Raw genomic sequence first — 18,116 nt, forward strand, 5'->3', positions numbered from 1 at the left:
TGAGCAGTTGTATTGGAAGAGATTTAGCAAACATGGGACTGCACAATGCTATGTGTACTGAGTCACACATCAGGGCTAGAGCCAACTAGCACTGTGAGCTACTGAGGCAAACATTTGAGAATAGTTACAATAGGCACCAAAAATATCTTCAAATGAGATCTTTCTGCATTGCTGCATGTTGGGTAACAGGGAGGGCTGACAACCTAAGCTTAAATTCTACCCACATGCTCTGGAGCTCATCCTGGGCAAGGCAGGCAACTGGGATGGGAACAAAACAGAAGAAAAGCAGTTTTGCTCCTATAAAGGGAACCCTGATTATCCCATTTCACATAGGTTGAAAAAGTTCTGCTCTGGTGGGAGAGACGGGGTTGTGGTCCTGCATAGCGAATTAGGCTCTAGTGTTTGGCCCTGTGGTCCTGGCTCTGACTGCATTTCAGGAGGGAATGACTCCAGAATTACTAATACCCTGTTGGATCTGCAGCTCAGAGCTCCCCACACCTGCACAGGGCCAGGGCAGGATTGGTCCCTACAAGATGCCTTCTCCTGTTTGGTTTTAAAGCTCCCAAGCAAGGGGGCTGCTCTTTGGGTCTCTTGTAGAAGCTCTCCCTGTTGCAAGAGTTTCTCAGGGGTTTGCTCTGTTGTTGCTGTTTCCTCTCTGCCAGTCTCCTTTAAAGTAAAGGAGCTACTTCCCCAAAGCCCAGGTCTGGTTTTAGAGACAAAATTCCCCAAACTCAGATTTTGGGGGCTTGTCCAGGCCATCTCAATAGAATGGAACAGGCACCAGAGGCTCTTGGTGCTGTCTGGCATGTACTCGCGCAGACTGAGTGCAGGGCTGGTAGCGAGCACTGAATCCGACTCAGTGTCCTGCCAAGTGACCCTTCAGCATCTTTTCCCCAGTTGCACCATACCATTCCCTCGCATCCTGCTGTCTGCTGTTCTCCGCACCCTCGTGCTGGGGCTGGGATCGCACCTTGGCCTCGCCGCAGCCCCTTCCTGGCTTCGAGCACACGATCTCTCCCACTGGTTTTGCAGCCGTTTTTTCTGCCAGCACAGGGCACTGAAAAGTGCTGGCACTGCCAAAAACCCTGTGTGCACTACGACTCCCCAAACATCCCTTTATTTTTATTGTTCTGTTAATTACTGTTTAAACTTTAATAAGTCACTTCGTCAGGAGGGGGGACCTGCAGTGAGGTTTCTGTGCAAACACTGGGCCCGGCAGTGACTCTAGTGTAACATAACCCTTTATACAATGTGGGAATGTTTAGACTGTAACAGAAACTTGTTATTTTAATGACAGTTAAAGGGGGAAAAAAAAGAAAGAAGCGAATGAAAAAGGGAAGCAAGTTTGTTGGGGAAATGGCTCATCTCAATCTCTCTGTCTGGCCTCTCTTCTCTTGGCTTTAATGATAGCTGGATAAGGAGGCTTTATGGCTTCTGTTGAAGCAAGTCTTGTTCCCAGAGATGCCCTATACAAGGCAGTATGTGGTCCCCTCTGTTCTGCGGGGTAAGGCTAACAGTGGAGAGATGCTGATGGAAGCAACATGGCTTGATTTTGCTCAGAGGCAGCAGCAGATGCGTAAAGCCAATTTGAGCTCAGTCTAATTATTCTGACCCACACAAGAGACTTTCCCCATCTATTCAGAGCTTCTTCCACTGTTCAAGTTTTTTAAGTAGCTGTGCTGAAACAGATGCTGGCATGCCATAGGTAAGAGAGTCCAACATCTCGTGGAAAAATGGACCTTGAAGCTAGAAAATGCTGCCTTATTTTGACTGGTCACCACTCAAAAGGAGGAACTATTATGGACACCTGAGAGAGGGAAAGGGGGAGAGAGAGAAAACCTGGCTCATAGTCTTGGCAGTGGGAGGACAGAGGGTTCACAGGCGTCCTCGATTTTGGATTGTGACTGTTGACATCTGTATCGCTTCGAGGTAGCAAAGGGGGCCTGTGCAGTGGCTGATGTCCCTGCATAAAAGCACTGAAGTCACCTCCAGGTTTGGCTTGGTTATATTTAGCACTCACTATAGACAAGACCATATAGAGTGATATATATGATCTGAAAACCTTCAACTCCTGCTGACCTCTCTGCTGCTACAGTGAAATCCCCCAAATCTGTACAGCTGGGTGAGGAGTGACGCAAGACCGGGAGAAGGGAGAGCTCCCACCTTCTCCCTGACAGGTTTCATGTTTCCCCCTCCTCTGGGTCACTGGTCCCTGGGGGTGCTGGTCCTTGGGCAGCACAGCTTTCTCTCCCAGCTGTGGGTGGTAGCCCACAGGGACTGAGGGAAGAGAGGTGCGAGGAGGGTATGGGGGTGCAGACTGGGGCACAAGAGGTTTGGGAGACGTTGGGAAGGAGGAAGCTGGGATGGTGTTGGGAACTTGAGGAAGGAAGAGGGGAGAGGAGGAGCACACTAAGGCTGAGGCTGGCAGCTGGGAGGGGAAGGGGGACACAAAGGGCAAAACTTTGGAGGGGAGGGGAGGTTAGGAGGATGAGGGCTGTAAGGAGCACTTTGCTGGAAGCAGAGCCTTTCATAGCATCAAGAACCTTCCTCAGGTGCCAGCTCATTGCCAGGAGTCCTGTTCCTCTGTGCAGGGACCCTCTCTCTTCTTTGCTGAGTTTCTGACGGAAACAGGAGCCCTGGGGACTTGTACTCTGTAAAGCTTTTTGGTGAGGGTGAATGTAGGGTGGAGTGGGAGGGGATGAAATCATGGCCCTCCGGGGGACTGTGTTTTCCCAAGTGGGTGAGCATGCAGGGAGCAGGCCAAAACGGTTCACGCTTTCCTCGCCCGCTGCTGGGGTTGTGATTGTTATTGATTGGGTTTGCTGTTCTCGGCACTTTGTGTTTTTCCAGCTGAGCATTGGCTGTCCCTTGAATTTTTTTTTTCTTTTTTTTTTTAACCTCTGCTTTAGTTCAAATACCCACAAACATTGCATATGGGGCAGGTGTGTGCACAGCTCTGTGCTGGCCAGCACTGTGCGGCTGGGGTGAGCCTGCACCAGGGCTGCACGTGGTTGGGAGCACGCAGGGGTCTGTGTAAGGTAGCAGTAAGCCTGCTGTCAGTAGGATTAAATTCATAGGTCTGTGTTATCTCTGGAAGTGTGTCATACAAAAAGGTAAAGAAATCTACTCTTGTAGAAAAAACAGTGTCAGGGCTTCATGTTGAAGCAAATAATAGGAACATGCAGAGGGACTTCCCACACTTGGGCATGTATAATGTATATCTGGCTCAGGGTGCATAAGCTTCAACCCCAAAGACAGAGGGCCAAGGGAACTGCTACCTGGAGAAATAGTTTTGTTTCATTTCCAGCGTGTGGTCGTGACTTTCAGACCCTGCTGAAGCCCCCTCGTATTGGCCTGCTCTCACTCCAGCCGTGTGCTCGCGTCCCTCCTCCGCAGAGCTGTGCCTGCTCACGGGGCCAGTGGCAGGAGCCATCCCTTTAGGAATGGCATTTTCCAGGTTCCTGTGTGAGGCTGAACATGTCCCAGCTGCAAAAATAACTAGCCTGTATACCCTGTGGAAACAGGAGCAGCAGCGACACATCTGTCTGGTCTGGGCAGAGCCAGCTTGTAACTAATGCCCCAAAGGGGCATCGAGCGGCTGCAAGCTACTTGTCAGTGTGCGGAAACCCAAAATAGAGACCTTTGGGGAGGACTAGCCCGTCGGAGGGGCGAAGCTCTGCAGTGGGCAGAGCAACAGATACCTCTGGGCCTCTTGTAGGACCGGTGGGTTCCAGCAAGACATTAATATTGACTGGCTTCTCTGGCCCAGCTGCGGGGCGTGCAGGCTGCTGGCAGGGCCGAGGCGAGGGGCCGAGGCTGGCACTGCTGGGCACCAGCGTCCCCGAGAGCAGCCCCAGCCTCTTCCCCCCGGCCCCTGCTCCTGCCTCCCCCATGGCCGGTGGGGTCACTTTGGTTGGAGAGCGCAAGCTGAGCTCAAGGATAGAGCCCCCTGGACGGAGCCAAGGAGCCGCTGTATAAAAAACGCTGAGGTTTTCCTTTTCTGTACAGCGCGTTTCCCTAAATTGCCTTTGACTGTGTGCATCGCTAATGAAAGTTTATGCCCTTGTTAGAAGGACAGGCAGGTCCGTTCCAGTTAGGGCTGGGTCTATCCTTCTGCCAACTGCCCTCCCCAGCACACACGCACACACTCTCGCTCGCTTGCTCGCTCTCCCCGGTGAATAAGTGGAGGCTGTTATTAAAAAAAAAAAAAAAAAAAAAAAAAAAAAAAAAAAAAGAAAAAGAGGAGGGGAAAAAAATTTCCATATTTGTGTAAGTTGCTTTAAAAGCATTTTATCATGTCATAAAAAAAAGGAAAGTACTCTCGGAAATTGATCCTGCACACGAGCCCATTGGACAGAAGGACGTCGGGATGTTAATGGCTATTTTGCTCCAGGGTGGCTTATTAAAAAATTTATACATAAATGCTTAAAATTGCATAAATTATTTAAAAAAAAAACATAGTAAGCAATTTGCAATCCCGATCCACTTTTCCTTTTTCTTTCCCTCGTCATCCTTTTCTTCCCTTCTTTCTTACAAAAAAAAAAATTCCTTCCCCCTCTTCTCACCCTTGTCCCCTCCCTGTCTGAAAATGTGATGCGTCCAAAATTGTACATGTATGTGTGTAAAATAAATATGATTTTAAATGTGACCCGCCACTGGCCAGTGGAGCTAGCTGTGAGGGGGAAATAAAAAAAAAAAAGAGGGGAGAAGAAAAAAGAAAAGAAAGAAAGAAGTTTGGATATGATGAGTGTTTCTCGCAGGCGTGGAATGTCACCCACATATCCTGGAGATTGTACTGGGGAGGTTTATGATGGTTTCCCATTGATTTGTTTCCCCGACGCAGCTGCCGACCTCTATTGAGGGACAAACATAATCAGCACTGACGCAAATTAGATGGTTATTCGTTTTGAAAATTGACAGAAAAACAATAAAAAAGATGAAATGCTCCCAAATCAATAGATATAATGAAATTCAAATAATCCGAGAGATGAGGTCTCCATGGCAACTGATAATGTGGAAAAGAAAACAATTTAATAAAGGACAGACACACTTTGAAAACAGATTGGGCAAAGGGAAGGCGGGGGGGCGAGGGAGCAAGGGGGGCCGTGGGTTGGGTGGTGGTGGGAGGGGGCAGCGGGAGGAGGTGGTGGTGGGGAGCCGGAGCCGGCTGCCTCTCCGGTTGGTTAGCGGTGCTGTAGTGAAGGATCACTGTCCATCCCAAGGACGCTTGCCATAATTAAGAGAGGCTTTCGGTCCAGAAAGTGCAGATTCAGGTTTTAATACACAAAATTATTTCAGGAGCACTGAATCGGAAAGTCGTTTGTTATGACCTTCCTGAGAGGCCTGGAGCAGGGCATGTTGGAGGCGCGGCGGCTGAGCCAGCTGAGTTATGGCATATTTGTGTTTTTATAGTGCGGAGGGGAGGGGGGAAGGGGGGAAGAAGGTTAAACAGTATTTACAGCTCAGTTGTTTTCAGAAAGGAAAGAGAAATAGAGTTCATGAAAAGATGCGAGTGGAAGAGAGAGAGAGAGGGAGAGGGAGAGATCCCCTGCCCGGCACACACACTCCGCTGGGACGCCAGCTCCAATGAGACACTCACCGATGCTCTTTTTGCCTTAAGGTGTGAGGTGCAGATGGGCTGGGGGTAAAGAGGGGCTCTTTGGTGGGATGGGGAGTGTGTCTGTCCCTGCTGCCGAGTCTGTCTGCAGGGTCCGGCTGGGAGCCCACTGTCTTCTCACTCCAAGCTGCAGAATAAACCGCTCCTGGCATGCGGGCTTGTGCTGAAAGCGTGCGTGCGTGCGAGTGTGTCTGTGTGTGAGAGTGCACGCGGGGTGCTCTGCACTCGCACGGGTGGCTGCCTGTGTGCGTCTGCATGTGTGGCTGCTGGTGGGCTGTATGGATGTGGGTGCTCACCGTGTGTGCGGGGCTGAGCAGAGCTCGGTGCGTGCGGGTGTGCGCCTCTGGGGAGGTGCATACGCTGGGTATCTGTCTGTGTATTGCGGTGTGCGGATGTAATACTTGTACAGTCACAGGTACCTAGACGGTTGCATGCATTAGCATGTGTTCTGTGTGCGTACCGTTTCATGAGCACAGGCATGGGTATGCGATTGCGTGTGCTTGTGTGCTGGGTCATGTGTGCCTCTGCATGTGATAGTGCACCTGCACGGCCACGTTTTTGTACACGTGTGTGTTCCCACTGATGGGTGTTTGCAATTAGTGATAGCACTAGCGCATGGCTGGGCTCACGAGGACAGGAGAGATAAGAAGATGAGCCCTAATGACCAGAAGAAAGAGCAGCAAAAGGCAAGACAGAGAATTAGTGTCGGTGTGAGCAGTGCGAAGTGTGGGGTGAGTGCCCCCACAGCCCAGCTGGTGGGGTTTCTCTCCCATGCCGCTCTTACAGGACTGCTGAGTTAACAAGCTCAGGGATGACCCACTGCTTTCACACCAGAGCTCAGCTCTGCTCTGCTCTGGCCAGACCGTGAGCCTTTTCCACACAAACAGGACGGACAAGCATTTCTCCTAACCATGCTGCGCAGTATTTGCAGGTGCCAGGCATCCCCGGGGATTAAAGAGCCCCTGAACTTGCAGTGCTGTGTGTGATGGGTGCCTGCTCTGTGGGTTCACAAAAGACTCCCAGCCCCACTTGGGGGTTATAGAAACCTCTAAGGGATCCGAGTGCCCCCTTTGCATGCCAAGCCCAGAGCATGTTACCTGATCACATATAGCTCAGGCAGCAGTCGGGGGCTGTGGGGAGGACGTAGCACAAGCTGGAAGGCTACGATGGTCTAGTTTGCTCTCTGTCATGCAGCTCTTGCTAAAGTCTCACTTACCTTGTGCAGGCTAACACACTGATTTACTCTGCAGGACCTTGAAAGACCACAATAATGAACTTTTTCTGGCCCTGTGTTTCTTAGTGATGCAACAAGCATTCAGGCTCCCAACTCCCATTTAGCTCCTGACTTCCCACTGCAATTAATTAGGAGTCTGCATTCTTTGTTGGGTCTGAGCTTAAGGGTGTTGAAAGGGATTGCAGATTGCTCTTAAACTGCCTACCAACTACCAACAGGGTTTGGAGGGACCCTTTTTTAGGAGGTGGCTCACTTAACCCCTGCCCTCGATTAGGGATGACCCTGAGCCTGGCCTGAAGCCAGGGAGCTGCTCTCCACTGACTTTGGTCATGGTGGGTTTGGGTTCTCTGTAAAGTAACTCATTAAAGACAGTCACCAAGAGGGACTGATGAAATTTTTAGCAATTCTCTTCGGAATCTGTGTCCTTTAAGAGACCTGTTGTCTCTCCCAGGTCCTTTTTATTCCCCCAGTGTCAGGTACTTGCAGCTAAGTCTGGTTCCCTCTCTACCACCTCAGTGTTTCACTGCACCCCCTGCCCTGTCTCAGCGTTTACAAAGGGGTCAGTGCAACATTTCAAAGAGGCTCACGTCTTGGCTAGTTCTTCATTCCCTGGGAGCTGGCTCCTGCACGGGCTGGCTGGCCCTGCTCCGGAGGCTCTCCCAGCCCTCTTTGCTCTCCACCACCCCTTCCCTCCCTCTCTCTGCGTCCACCGTGTCCTCCTGGCACAGCACCAGGAGTGTGCATGCGTGTCTATGGAGAGGTGAAGTTAGGCACCGTGTTTGCATTTAGTTGCCCTGACAACATGTCTGGCTTCATAGGGAGTTTTCCAAGGGCCACAGCTAGCCTGCAGGGACCTGATGGTGATGAGCTATTACTCTTCACTCTCCCTTTTGCTTGTTTCCCCTCAGTTTTCTTCACAACCAGTGGGGAGATTGATGGCGGGATTGTGATGTAGATGTTAGCAGTTCTGCTTGATTTATGGAGTTACTTAGGCTGAGTGAGGCCACTTAGGCTCGTCTGAATAGTAAACCTTTTAACTGGACTAAAAAATTAATAATAAATAAATAAATAACACAAGGAGGAGAAACTGGATCAGAAAAGCCAATCCTCTTGGCTTTACGTTATCTGAAAGAAAGCCTCTGAAGACAGGAGGCTTCAAGGGAGCAGCCTCTCTTAGCCTGGGGAGCCACAAGACCCTGCTCGCTGCGTTAGGCTGGAGCTCCGAGAGCAGGTTTTCATGGGACCAAGAGGAGGAAACTGTTGAAATGTCTCATCAAAGATCCTGCATTGACAGATGAACTAGAAAGTTGGCTACAGGACGCAAGGGACTTTTGAGCTTTTTGAGGATTTTCAAACTGTCCTGAATCAGTGCTTTTCCTCTGCTGTTACTTGAATTGCAGTAGCACCTAAAACTGCAAACAAGATACTGGGCCCACTAAGCTAGGCAAGAAATCTTTGCCCAGATGGCTGACCATCTGAAGACACCCAGCAGGTCAAGGGCAGAAGGGGAGCCTGCATGCTGTTAATTGCTGGAAGAGAAGGAGCAGGTCAGTGGCAGAGCAGGGAGCAGAACCAGAGTTCCTGACTCCCGTTACTCACTTTTTTCCCCTCTTCTTTCCAGTCTGCTCCTTTTGTTAATTCTGGAAGTTCCCTGTGTTACTTGTATGCAGAAGGAGGGGCTTATTTCTTGTCCTTTGGAGGTTCAGGGTACGTGAGTGCAGAGCGGGGCGAAGGGAAGGACAGAGGCGAGGAGCTTTGTCTCAGTGCTCGGGGGCGAGCAGCAGAGCCGTAGTGGCTCTCAGAGTAAGGAGGCTGGGGGTAGACAAGATCAAAGCACAGTTAGGATCATTTTTGAGATCTGCTCAGGAAAAGGTTCAGGCGTGCGTTACTAAAGAGCTGTGAAGAAGGATTAGTCCTGTCCTTGCTCGCAGTTGAACCACTTTCCCCACCAGCTGTGCCAAATGCCTGTGAAGAGCTGGTCGAGCGGCAGCAGAGCAGGTCAGTGGCAGGTGAGAAGGCAGTGTCGCAGAGACCGGCGCAGTGCGAGGGACCGGGGCCAGTGTGGAGGCTGTCGCAGTTCAGCCGTGCAGGGGAGAAGAGCCCCAAGTGGGGCTGAGCTGGGGCAGGGTGAGGAGGACGGGGTCCACGCAGGCTGGCGCGGTGCAGGTGAGGAGGTCTCTGCAGTGGGAGAGGGCCGATGCGGCAGCCGAGGAGGCAGCGCAGTGCTGAGTGTTAGCAGGTGTCCGTCCTGCTCTGCTGCCTGCCAGCCGGGCTCTGATCTCCAGCGGGGACTCTGCGGACTCTGGAGGACTTTGAGTTGCAGCCCACTGCACCATTGCAGCAGGAGCGTCTGTGCCTGGGCTGTGCTAGGGCCAGCTCACTCCTAGTGTGAGGTCTGTGCTGCCTTTCTCTCCCTGGCCAGTGATATATGGCATAAATTAGGCCTCTGAAGGGGGATACTGCATCCTTAAGAAGAAATATGTCCTCATTTTTCTTAAACACCGTTTGCACTGAGTGAAATGTTTAGAAGGGACGCTGAGGGATAACTTTATTTCTTACTAGGGAGTTCAGAGCCGTTCAGTTAAACCCATAAAACACTGGGAGTAGGGAAGCTGACAGCCTGCCCGTGCATTAGAAAAGCCATTACTCATCTAGGGGAAATTCACCCCATGCTGGAGCCTTGCGTTACCAATGGGGTGGTCCAGGGGAGGACACAGGATCATCTCCCTCGGCCATCTAAGGGGTCAGGAGGATGCTCAGAGGTGGAAAAGACTCAGTTAGTAACAATCCAGCACAGCGACAGACTGCTGATAAGGACATCTCAAAGCACCAAGTAAACCTGGCTGGGTTCAGCCTGCTGGGTGGGTAAATCATCCTCATTCCTCCTCCTCTGCATGGGGAAACTAAGGCACAGAAAGCTGGGGAGACTGACGGTTGCACCATGATTGGAAACCAGGCTGGAAGCCAGCAGTCCTGGCTTTTAACCCCCAGCTTAAACCACTATAACCAAATTACCTTCCAGAGCAAGGAGTGAAAGTCAGGAGCCCTGACCCCTTGCTCTGTTTCTGCCACAAGGCCATGTTCCCAGGGTGGAGTCGGGAGTCCTGGCTCCACCTTCATTGCTCCGACGTTCAGCCCTTTCTTCCCAATGGGATTTAGAAGATCCGATGGAAGATGAAGGCAAGGTCTTGTAGGTGGTAGGAATGGGAATTCCTGTCTCATATGCTGGTTGGTGTGTGGTGGGCTGCGTTACAGGTGTGGCTGGGTGGGCTTCTGCTCTCGCACAGGCACCTTGCTGGTGCAGGCTGCCATCATTCCCTCAGCGGCTGGCTGTCCGAGGGGACAGGGCCACAGGCGCCCAGCATCATGGCAGACAAGGCATCGGCCACCCAGGGGGTCGTGACTTTCTATTTGATATTTTATTTTGGAGGCTTGACACCAAAAGATTTAATATTTGTTTGAAATGAGAAACAGTTCTCAAATGAATTTGGAGAGCCTGGGAATTAATGTCAGCCCCCCCTCCCCTCCCTAAACACCCCTCCTCCCCGTCAGCTCAGCCCCCCCCTTTCAATTTCTGAAGCCTGCTGATTTGAATATTTATAAATATCAGTAAATTATTTATTGTAGCAATCTGCTGTGCCATTTCACCAATCGCCGTTAACACTTTAGGGCTCGCTCTTCAGGAGGACGCGACTGGAAAAAACAGGCACCTGGGGGCTGGGAGCGTGCTCTGGGGAGGGGGATCTTGTGCCAGGGCAGAGCTTGCGTGGCTGTGGTGCCAGGAGGGGTTGCCTCTGTATGCGGCACAAGAAGAGTTGGGGGTGTTTGCAGGAGAGTATGGGGACCCTCTGTGCCCAGTACTAGGGGACACTGCAGGGGGACACTGGGAGAAGACATGGCTGGAAAGGGAGGCTTGTGTTAACAGCGGAGGGCAGCAAGGAGGATTGCCTGATAGGATGGGCCGTTTGCTGCAGCACCCTTGCAGGCTTTGCCCTGCAGTGTGTGGGGACCTTGCTCTGGCTTAGAGCTCAGCCCTAGTCGTCTTTACTTGCAGTTTCTGTTCTCTTGAGGAGGAAAATTCCTCTCGGTTTCTCCTCTCCCATTCCCTCCCTCCATAATTACATTGCTACACTGAAAATACACACCATTCAGAGATGATGTGGCTATTTTCTGTTTCGGGAAAGGGGGGGCTCCCAGTGTTCATGAGGTGTTCTCCAGAGAAACCCTGGCAGCAGCACCAAAGCAGCCAAGTAGCCAGGTGGGAAACAGGAGCCTCCCAGCTGGCTGGCAGCCCCAGTGCAGGGCACCAGGATCTCCAGAGCCCCGTTGCTTCCCCCTCCTCTCAGGATGACTTTTGTCATTCACTGCCCAGTGCTGGTTTCTGTATGCTGCCCCTCACTGTCACCAGAAAATTACAGCTTAACTCTGCAGCTGAGGAGGTTGAGCAAAGGGAAGCAGGACAGGCTCGCTGAAGGGAACTGGTACTGGTGTCTGCCTCTTTGGGCCACGGTCAAACCAGGCTCTGGGAGCTGGAAATAGGGGGAAAAGCAGCCTCTTGTACAGCTGGAGATGCCAGTGTGGCAGTCGCAGGAGAAGGTCAAGCAGTGCTGAATGCAGCCAGACTGCACTCTGACAAGTGCTGGCCATGGGGACCACAGCGGAGTCCCCTGCTTTTCCTCCACGGTTTATGGATGGGGTGTGTGGTGAGAGCCCTGACGGTTATGGGAAAGCAGGGAGCGTAGCTGGCAGCGCTTCGGTGAGGATGCCCTGGCTGCTCGCTTCATTTCTCCTCCCACGTCTTTGATTCTCCTTCTCCTCCCTGCCCAGTGCTGAGCTGGAGCCTGTCAGGTCCGACTTTCGCACCAAGGGCTTTCCCCGGCTTCACGCAGGCACGCACAGGCGGGATCCATGCTTGCAGGGCAGAGGAGGTTGTTAAAGAGCCTTTGTGAACTCCCCAAGGTCAGCCAGAAGAGACAGCATCCACTAATCCAAGGTCATTTCCTGGGCTAAAAGCAATAAAATGTTTTATTGATAAACTGAAGAGGGGAAAATATACACACTAAATCCACTCTCACACATCGCGGGCCATGCCTGGACTGTTGCTGCCTTTGCCCTGGCCCTGGCTGGGATAATGCACGAGCCGTGCTGGAGGGGAAATGTTTTCTGGAAGGGGCTGAGCGTTTGGCTGCCTTCCCTGCCTCCTCCCAGCATGTAGCTGGGCACTGCCAGGGCATTGCTCTGGGGAAGCACGTTCCCAATGCCCCAGCAGCCTTCTGCTGTGAAGGTTTGGTTCCATCTTAGGGACCGCAGCTCAAGTGTGAAGAGGCTCTGGCATGCAGCATCCTCACCCCCCACCCCAGCGAGCTGTGCTGCCCTCCCTCTTTGGGGCTCCTGGACAGACTGGAGTCTCTCCAGTCAAGCTTGCACCACAGTGGTTAAAAAAGAAAAGGACTGTGCAGCATGTTGGCCCTCCTTCCCTCCACCTCCCCGCCCCAAATAATGCCGTTAATAATTAATCGAATGAGAGCTTGCAGCTCCTGGAAAGCTGGCACTGGGACCTCCCTCTTGAACGGAGCTGCTCAGCTGGGCTTAAAACTCTTCAATAGGAATATGAAAGCTCCATCTGTTCGACGTACCCGGCCCTCTGAAGTGACAGCGTGCCGTCCCTCCCCAGCCAGCACCCCTCTCCCCACAGCATGGGCCCTCCTGCCCCTCCTCTCCTGCCCTTCCTCAGCGCCTGCCCCATCCGGCGGGGGTCCCCGCTGCACCCCCAGCTCCTTCCACACCAGTAAGCTCCAGCCACATAGTCGGGGCCCCTTCACCTCCACCCGTGCCAGCTGGTTCATCCAGCTCCCGCATGCCCCTTTTTCACTTTGGCTCTCTTTTCCTTTCTCTGCAAAGCCAGACTTTCTCTTTGCAGCGCAGTTTGCCCCTTGGCTGGGATGTCCTATTTCTGTCGACGCTGCAAAGCCCCTCGTTCCTGCACATGGTGTGCCCCCCACAGCCCTTCTTCTCCCTTGGGGGGAAGCAGAGCTAAGCTGTGCCCACCTTGGCAGCACCCCACTGTGGAGTTCATGGGTGAGAAAGTGCTACTTCGGGGACTGCGCGGAGGGAGAGAGCCTGGGGCTGCACACGGGGTGCTGGCAGCACATGGGGACCGGGGGAAAGAGGGGCGGCGGGGGCAGCTACCTGGCCTTGTCGGCAGCAAGTTCAAGGGGTGACAAGGCAGCGAAATGGCAAGGTGAGTTTTGTCCTCCTCCTTGCCAGGCCTGGTCGCGGCAAGCCGTACCTTTTCTGCAAAGGGAGGTTTGCTCTCAAGATGCCACGGGGCTGGGTGCAGAGCGGAGGGAGCTGGTGTCTCCTCGCAGGGTGTGGGGAGGGGGCAAGCGAAGTAAACTCCCGGTGGCATTGTTTTCAGAGGAAGTGCTCAGTGTAAATAGAGCATGTGGGAGAGTTTGTCCTGGGCAGAGATGAAAAGTCTGTGTGACAGGCTCAGGTTATAAACGGCTTCCTCAGATTGATGTGAAATCAAAACATTTCTATTTAGACGAAGAAAATGAAGGGGGATGTTTACTTAGCCTGGAATCTTTAAACAGTGCGATGGAGACGCAGGGTGATTTGGGGTGGGGAGCTCGGCCTGGGGGGAGGGAGCCTCTGCTTGGCTTCAGGGGTCCCTCCCTGCCTGGCAGGCCCGACCTCAGGCAGATACGAGGGTCCCTCATTCAGCAGCTCGATTCCTCTCCCTCTGCCTGAGTGAACGAAACACAGATGCTCTGGTCCCCTCTGGCCTGATGGCCATCTTGAGCGTTTCTTTGTAAGAAGGGTTTCCCTTCTGCTTTTGAAATTGAAAGGCTAAAAGAGGGGAACAGAAATGTTGATATAGGTAACGTCCCTCCCATTCCATAGACAAGGAAATAAGGCAATGGAAAGATAAAATGATGTGTCTGGGCTTGTGGAGAGTTGGTTGCAAGGTTGGCAGAAGAAGCTGGGAGTTCTGATTCCCTGCAGCCATACATGCATAGGTGGGATGCAGATATGTAAGAGCCCTGGTACTACAGAGCAAATCCCATCTCAGGAAGGTCTCTGGGGGCGTTAGTTTTATAGATCAGGGAAAAGGTACGTTTTCAGAACTTGCTTTATTTTTAACTTAGACTTTAGGAAAAGATTCTCAAAATGTTAGAGCAGCATTGCTGTGCTCAAAAAAATTCCCAGTCACAAGGAGAAGGGACAGGAAAGATGCAGAAGGGAAGGGCAGGACCTGGGGGGCAGAAGCTGGGGAGGCAGAGGGGCAAAGCCAGGGTGTGTGAGGTGGAAGGAGGCAGGAACAGCAATGGAAGACAAGTTGCAGGCTCCCTGGAGTTGCTGCGTATGCGGCAAGTGCAGCCTCGGGAAGGTCTGTTCCTCTCTTCCTTTGAATAAATATTTATATATTCATTTGCCGGCTGGTGCACGCACTTGGCTGCTCACCTCCAGACCAGAATAATGGGACCTGCCCTCATTGCAGAAAGGGGGAGGGCAGTGGGGATTTGGGCTGCTGTGTGTCTGCCTCCCAGTTATCTCCAGCTGCGAGCGATGCTGATCTCACCAGTTAAGCAGGGCTGGGTATCGTGAGAACGTGGACGGGGAATCACCAGGCAGCATTTGGGAGAGCGGCGCTGGTGATTCAGTGCTGACCCAGTGCCCCAGCCCTGGGCAGGCACCGCACCGCACGGGAGGCACCATCCTAACTACCTGCAGCCGTTGAGGCTCCGCTGGCCCTTCGCCCGAGCATACAGGCGTGAGCTGTAGGTGTCCTGGCCAGGCTCCAGTTGGAGCTCACAGCAGCCTCCCGAGATTCCCTCTGTGGTACCAGTTGCGCATAGGATTGGCCTTCACTTTCTGCCCTAAATAGAGTGGGAATGTGATGGGAAGGGAAGGTGCCAGCACACAGAGACTTTTGCAGCTTCATGGGCGTCTGCCTGTGCCCATCTGTATGCGTGAGGACTGTGTGCCTGTGTTGGGGGAATGTGTGAAAGGGAAATGCGTGGGGAAATGTATGGGAATGTATTTTGGGGAGATGGGACTTTTTAACCCATACGTGTATGACTACATTTATGGAGTGTGCTAGCGCATACACACAGCTCTTGAACAGCTATAATTTCTAGATGGGGAGGTATGTGTTTGGGGGCAACATGTGCTTTCCCTTCACGAAAGCATAGATTGCACGTAAGTGTTAGTGCCGGGGGGGCGGGTGTTCAGAAAGTGGAGGAGTACATTTTGCCTCCCTTTGCGTGGGGGGCCGATATATTTGTCGGGGGGGGGGGGGATTTTTCTTGCAGTCCTTGACAGGGAAGCGTGTCTGAAGCTGTCAGGAGTTTACGCTAAGCAGCCACTCTCTGGCTCTTGGACAGCAGGTCTAAAGTTTCAGTCTGTTTGTATTGGGCTGTCATGTTATGGGATTAGGGGCTGTCACGATGGCTTCTGGATGCATTGTAGGGGGTCTGATTAATCTCACTGTGCTTCTGTGGAGCAGCACCTCTGTGCTGGTGACAAGGAGGTGTGGGCTGAGCTGCCACGAGGGACTCCTGTGCAGTGGCGGAACCTGTTCTCACTATTCAAGGTCTGGAGACGGTTTCTGTTTGCTCTCTGTGTGATGGGCCCCTCTTTCAGTACGACATAAAGTCTAAGAGCACATTTTGGAGAGACCTCCAGCAATGTCCCCACACTAACTCCAGTAGTGTGGTTTGTGTGTCCGGCAAGCGTTTTATTGGGTGCTTTTCCTGAGCCCTGGGACACAGAGCAGGGTCTGCCTCTGCACTGCGTGCTGGGGGAAGAGCCAGGCTGTGTGCATGTTTCTTGCCCTGGGACCTTTAACCCTTATTAGTCTGGTTGTCTCTCAGAGGTATTGTAAGTAAAGAGGGAAATGAGACAATGCAGCTGCTTTAGAATCAGGTCTTTGCTTTTATTTGCGATTGAATCTTGTTAATTGTTGATGCAATAATTATGCGAGTGACTCTGATAGGGACCATTTAGTTCAAGATTCTCCGTGACCTTGAAGTTAAGACCTTACCTTCTTCCTTTCTCCCCCCACTTTCTCTTACCCCTCCTTTACTAGCTGTCACATATGAATAAACTACATTAAAATAACAAACCCACACTAATTAGCTGATTGTGCTGGGAAGTGTGAGAGCAGAATTTCCTGTGTGTGCGAGAGCGAGCGAACGAGCAAGCAAAGGGGCTTGATCAACTGATACCAACCCAAGGTGATTTTCTCCCATAGGACTGCCACACACCAGTCTGGTGCTCCAGCACACACACTTTCCAGGGCTACTGTCCTCCGTACTGGTTCTTTCTGGTGCATACTGGTTCTCTTCTCTGAGAATATACATAAACCCCATTAAGTGAATTCTTCACCGTCCCTAGGGTGAGGCTTGGGAAGCTGTTCTCCCTGCTACAGGTGCTCGGGTGCAGTTACTGGCTGGTGTGGTTTTGGCAGCCAACACATTTGGGATGGAGCTGGGGACCTAAACTCAGGTGGTGCTGCAGTCTGAAGGGGAGAGCAAGTGAGGCTTTTAACAGACTTCACATCCTGCCTGAGCCAGGAGCAAAGGCTGGTCCGTACCACGTTCACCTGCCTGAGGTGTTTGGGGCCTTTTGAGCCCTGTTCAGTCCCAGCATAAATACATGCCTCTTTCTTGAGGCTACTGGCATCCTTTGGTACCAGCAGGTTCGGAGCATGCCTCTCACCAGGCTCTCCTGGCTGGGCTTCACTCAGGGCTTAGGAAACAGATGGCAGTCCCACCTTTCAGAGGATGACACTGGCCATGCCTGAAGGCCCATTGGGTTTGGACCAGCCATTTGCTGTTTGGGTTCAAGTTGTCTGATCCCACTAATGCCCCTCCTTGCTTCTTTCCCCTCTCTCTTTCCAGCTGAAAGAACTATATGCACTGACGCAGCCTCAGGAAAACCCACAATGGCTGCCAAGCGCAAAGGCGGCCTGAAGCTAAATGCAATCTGTGCCAAGCTGAGCCGCCAGGTCGTCTTTGACCACGGGGGAGCCGAACAGGCACGAGCGGACAAGGGGCCGCAGCGGGAAAGCAGCAACAAGGACCTGCCTCAGCCTGGGACCAAGGAGCTGGGGACAGAGTTTTCAGATGGACTCAGCCGCGTGCAGAAGATTGAGGAGGACAAAAGGAGGGAGGTGATTGAGAAGTGGGTGAACGGGGAATACAACGAGGAGCCCTTGCTGGGGCGAGCGGAGGGCAAGGAATGTAAGGGCGCTGAGAGCGTGGAGGTGCCCCCTGAGGGGGTTTACATGGTGCAGCCCAAGGGCTGCAGTGACGAGGAAGATAACGGGGACGAGGTGGACACTCTGAGGGGCTCGCAGGATGGCAACTTCTTGGATGACAGGGATTCAGACGGGCCGGCCTCAAAGGACGATGCCTACCGGTCCTCCAGTGGTGAGACAGGCTCCAAGCTCGGGGGAGGAACTGCCTCAGGTAAGCCCTCTGCCCCCTCCACCTCCCTGCGCGGGGCAGCTTCACGGTCGCGTTTTCTGTGGGACAGACGATGCTGTTGCTGTGTGTCTATGCCAGATACTGTCTGCATCTGGCAGCCAAGGAGGAGGGTGAAAGCCCTAATCCCCTTGCAGAAGCCTGGCATTTTGCTCTTGGGACCGTGCTGAGTTTGCCTCTGCTTCAGCCTCCCCTTCCCGAGAGGGCTGTTTGTTAGGATGGATGTGGCTGGACGGCTCTTTCCGGACCACAGATCCCTCGGTAGAGTAGATCTCCCCCGTAGGCTCCTTCACACCATTCAGATGGAGATAGCTGTGGTGTGTGCTGGTTTTCTGGTCATGTATTTCCACATGAGGGGGGGAAAAAGGGGGAGCGTGCCCTTGTGGCAAATCCCAGGTGGATGCTGCAGCATATTCACGCGCACACTGGTTTCGCAGCACATGGCATCGCAGCGCATGGCATCGTAGCGCATGGCATTGCAGCGCATTGCAGGCAGGGTTGTGTAAACACACTCATGCCCACACGTCGCATCTTACACAATGGTAATTAAGCCCGAGATCAGAGTCGACCGCGGGAGCCCGGGGCTGGAGGAAGAAGGCCAGTACCTCATCGTGCATTTCAACCCGGTGCCTGCTGCGGCCCTGCTGCCCGCGGAGGTGCTGGCCTGCCCCTTCCCCCGGCTTTCACGGGCCGGGCCGGCTCGGGACCTGCGAAAGCCCCCCGAGGCCGTCGGGGACCGGGGGCGGCTCCGGGAAGAGGCGCCGGGGAGCGG

At 52.9% G+C, this 18,116-nt stretch overlaps 1 protein-coding gene across 1 annotated transcript in view; it reads left to right on the forward strand.

The window, feature by feature from the left end:
• The window catches only part of CASZ1 (castor zinc finger 1), a 78,793-nt gene that overhangs the window by 27,234 nt on the left and 33,443 nt on the right, over positions 1 to 18,116 (forward strand). Inside the window, exons 3-4 of the mRNA XM_010577330.1 lie at positions 16,760 to 17,287; positions 17,318 to 17,329. Coding sequence (XP_010575632.1) covers positions 16,760 to 17,287; positions 17,318 to 17,329 — 540 coding nt within the window. The remainder of the gene's footprint in view (positions 1 to 16,759; positions 17,288 to 17,317; positions 17,330 to 18,116) is intronic.

Source organism: Haliaeetus leucocephalus, unplaced genomic scaffold, assembly GCF_000737465.1.
Source record: "Haliaeetus leucocephalus isolate CR32 unplaced genomic scaffold, Haliaeetus_leucocephalus-4.0 Scaffold556, whole genome shotgun sequence".
Taxonomy (NCBI): Eukaryota; Metazoa; Chordata; class Aves; order Accipitriformes; family Accipitridae; genus Haliaeetus; species Haliaeetus leucocephalus.